At 51.9% G+C, this 2,500-nt stretch overlaps 1 protein-coding gene across 1 annotated transcript in view; it reads left to right on the forward strand.

Annotated features, from left to right (window-relative positions):
- ror1 (receptor tyrosine kinase-like orphan receptor 1) overlaps positions 1 to 2,500 on the forward strand; it is a gene marked incomplete at both ends in the record, with an annotated part of 117,177 nt that overhangs the window by 108,512 nt on the left and 6,165 nt on the right. Inside the window, 2 exon segments of the mRNA XM_080528202.1 lie at positions 911 to 1,228; positions 2,096 to 2,341. Coding sequence (XP_080384328.1) covers positions 911 to 1,228; positions 2,096 to 2,341 — 564 coding nt within the window.

Consider the following 2,500-nt stretch of genomic DNA (forward strand, 5'->3'; position numbering starts at 1 on the left):
GAGTGTGTGTTTTCTATGTCTGTCGTTCTGTGTTAGTCATTGTCCTTCACCCTGCTTATTTCCCTGGAGACATGTGGCCGGTCAGAGTTGAGTCTGTCGGAGTTGTCACTGTGTGTGTGTGTGTGTGTCTGTGTGCGTGCACTTGTGCATGTGTGTGTGTGTGGGTCTGTGGTCGCCAGTCCAAAACCGAAACGGAACTGTGCAGAGAGCACGTACTTTCCCCGTTAGTCAGCGTCCCAGACAGGCCCTGTCATATCCTCAGTCCGCCCATGTCTCCATGATTGTACCCTTAGAGTAGAGGTCTTCAATAGAGGCTTCCCAGAGAGGCTTCTCAGAGCTAGGAACGCTGGGAGCTTCCCACGTGGCTGACTGACTCGACGGGAAAAAACGTTCCTAAAAGTTCTGATTCTCAGTGATGCAGTCCTCTAAGGTATGGCTGTCACTCTGCCTAGGGGAGGCTGGTGGAGGTAGACAGACCGGAAGGACACGTCTCATTGTGATGCATGGAAAGGAATACGGCTGTGGCGGCTGGGGCGCAGGAGGTAGAGGCGGCGTCTAATGAGCGCAAGTTTGGCAGATCGGCGGTTCGAGCCCCGGCTGGCCACATGTCGAAGTGTCCTTGGGCAAGACACTGAACCCCAAATTGTTCCCAGTGAGCGGGCCGGCGGCGCCTTGCATGGTAGCTTGCCGCCATTGGTGTGTGAATGTGTGTGTGAATGGGTGAATGAGAGGCCGTTGTAAAGCGCTTTGGATAAAGGCGCTATATAAGTGCAGTCCATTTGAATGACATCCGACACGTGTGCTGTCCGTCACCTGGTGAATGCTGTGTTGTCCGTGTACGCATGACCCTCCTCCAACCTCGACCACCTCTGCTATCCCTGACACCACATTTCCACTTCTCCCCGCCTAGCCGCCTTCACCATGATCGGCACGTCCAACCACCTGTCGGACCGCTGCTCCCAGTTCGCCATCCCGTCCCTCTGCCACTTCGCCTTCCCGACGTGCGACCGGAGCTCGGGGGCGGACAAGCCCCGGGACCTGTGCAAGGACGAGTGCGAGATCCTGGAGAACGACCTGTGCAAGACGGAGTACATCATCGCCCGCTCCAACCCCATCATCCTCAAACGCCTCAAGCTGCCCAACTGCGAGGACCTGGCCGCCTTCGAGAGCCCCGAGGCAGCCAACTGCCTCCGGATCGGCATCCCCATGGCCGAACCCATCAACAAGAGTAAGGAGGGTTAACACTAGAACAGCTGTGCCTTTTTACCTACTAAAAGAAAAATCAGCTATCACACAACGACCACTAGTCGGCCGCTTGTAAATTAGCCTGCTTCCTACACAGAAAAATAGCAAAATAGCTTCATACTAGCTTATCCTGATGTGATTTTGAAAGTGTAAGGATACTGGGTGGTATATATATCTAGGAAAAGTCATGAAAGGAGGGTCCTGAAATCTGGTCTCAGGGGTCAAATTACTCACAGGGGTTAGGGTCATGGCTGATTATGTGTTAACGGTGTTCCTTTCGTACGCCGGTAGTCTACTCGTGAAACTGTCATCAACAGCAGAAGTCGAGTCCAGTAAGAGTGAGGTGTTGTTGACAACTGCTGTTGATTTTCAATGATTTCTCATCGCTATAAAGTGATATTTTTATCAATAAGTAACATACATTTATGTTGTAGTATAAGGGGAAGCAGGTCTCTCAGGAGACACTTCTTTAGCCATTAGCCATTAGGCCTTTCATAGCCACCTTTCAACTTTGATTTCATCGATAATTACTGGATATCAATTAGCCACTGTCAATCACAGTCAAACCCACAGTCAAACCCATCAACAACAGTCAAGTCATATCATTCACTGTAATACGGTATACTCTCTTCCCATGCACTGTCTACATAATCATGGCTTTTGCACCATGCACTATTTTGCATCTGGTTAGATTCCAAACTACGTTTCGTTGTCTCAGTGTTTGTTTTCTGTGCCAGTATGACAATAAAAAGTAGAACCTAATCTAAGCTAATAACCTAATTCTCTCTCTATAATTAGTCTCTCGGCCCCTCTGATCTAACAACCGTGTTTTGCGCTCCTTTGACACCAGACCACAAGTGCTTCAACGGCAGCGGCAACGACTACCGCGGCACGGTCAGCATGACCAAGTCTGGTCGCCAGTGCCAGCCGTGGAACTCCCAGTACCCCCACAGCCACACCTACCTGGCCCTCCGCTACGTCGAACTCAACGGCGGCCACTCCTACTGCCGTAACCCGGGCCACAAGCACGAAGGCCCCTGGTGCTTCACGCTGGACGAGGGGGTCCGCATGGAGCTGTGTGACATCCCCGTCTGTGGTGAGACATGTGGGCCGGGGGGGACTCAGGGTGGAGCTATAAGGGGGGGGGAGTTATAACGCATTATAAGCACGTGAGACGGATGTTTCTCTGTCGTGAGTACGCGTGCGTGTGTGTGTGTGTGAGTGTGTGTGTGTGTATATGTGTGTGCGCGCGCGC

Source organism: Nansenia antarctica (genome assembly GCF_963989245.1).
Source record: "Nansenia antarctica genome assembly, chromosome: 1".
Lineage (NCBI taxonomy): Eukaryota > Metazoa > Chordata > Actinopteri > Argentiniformes > Microstomatidae > Nansenia > Nansenia antarctica.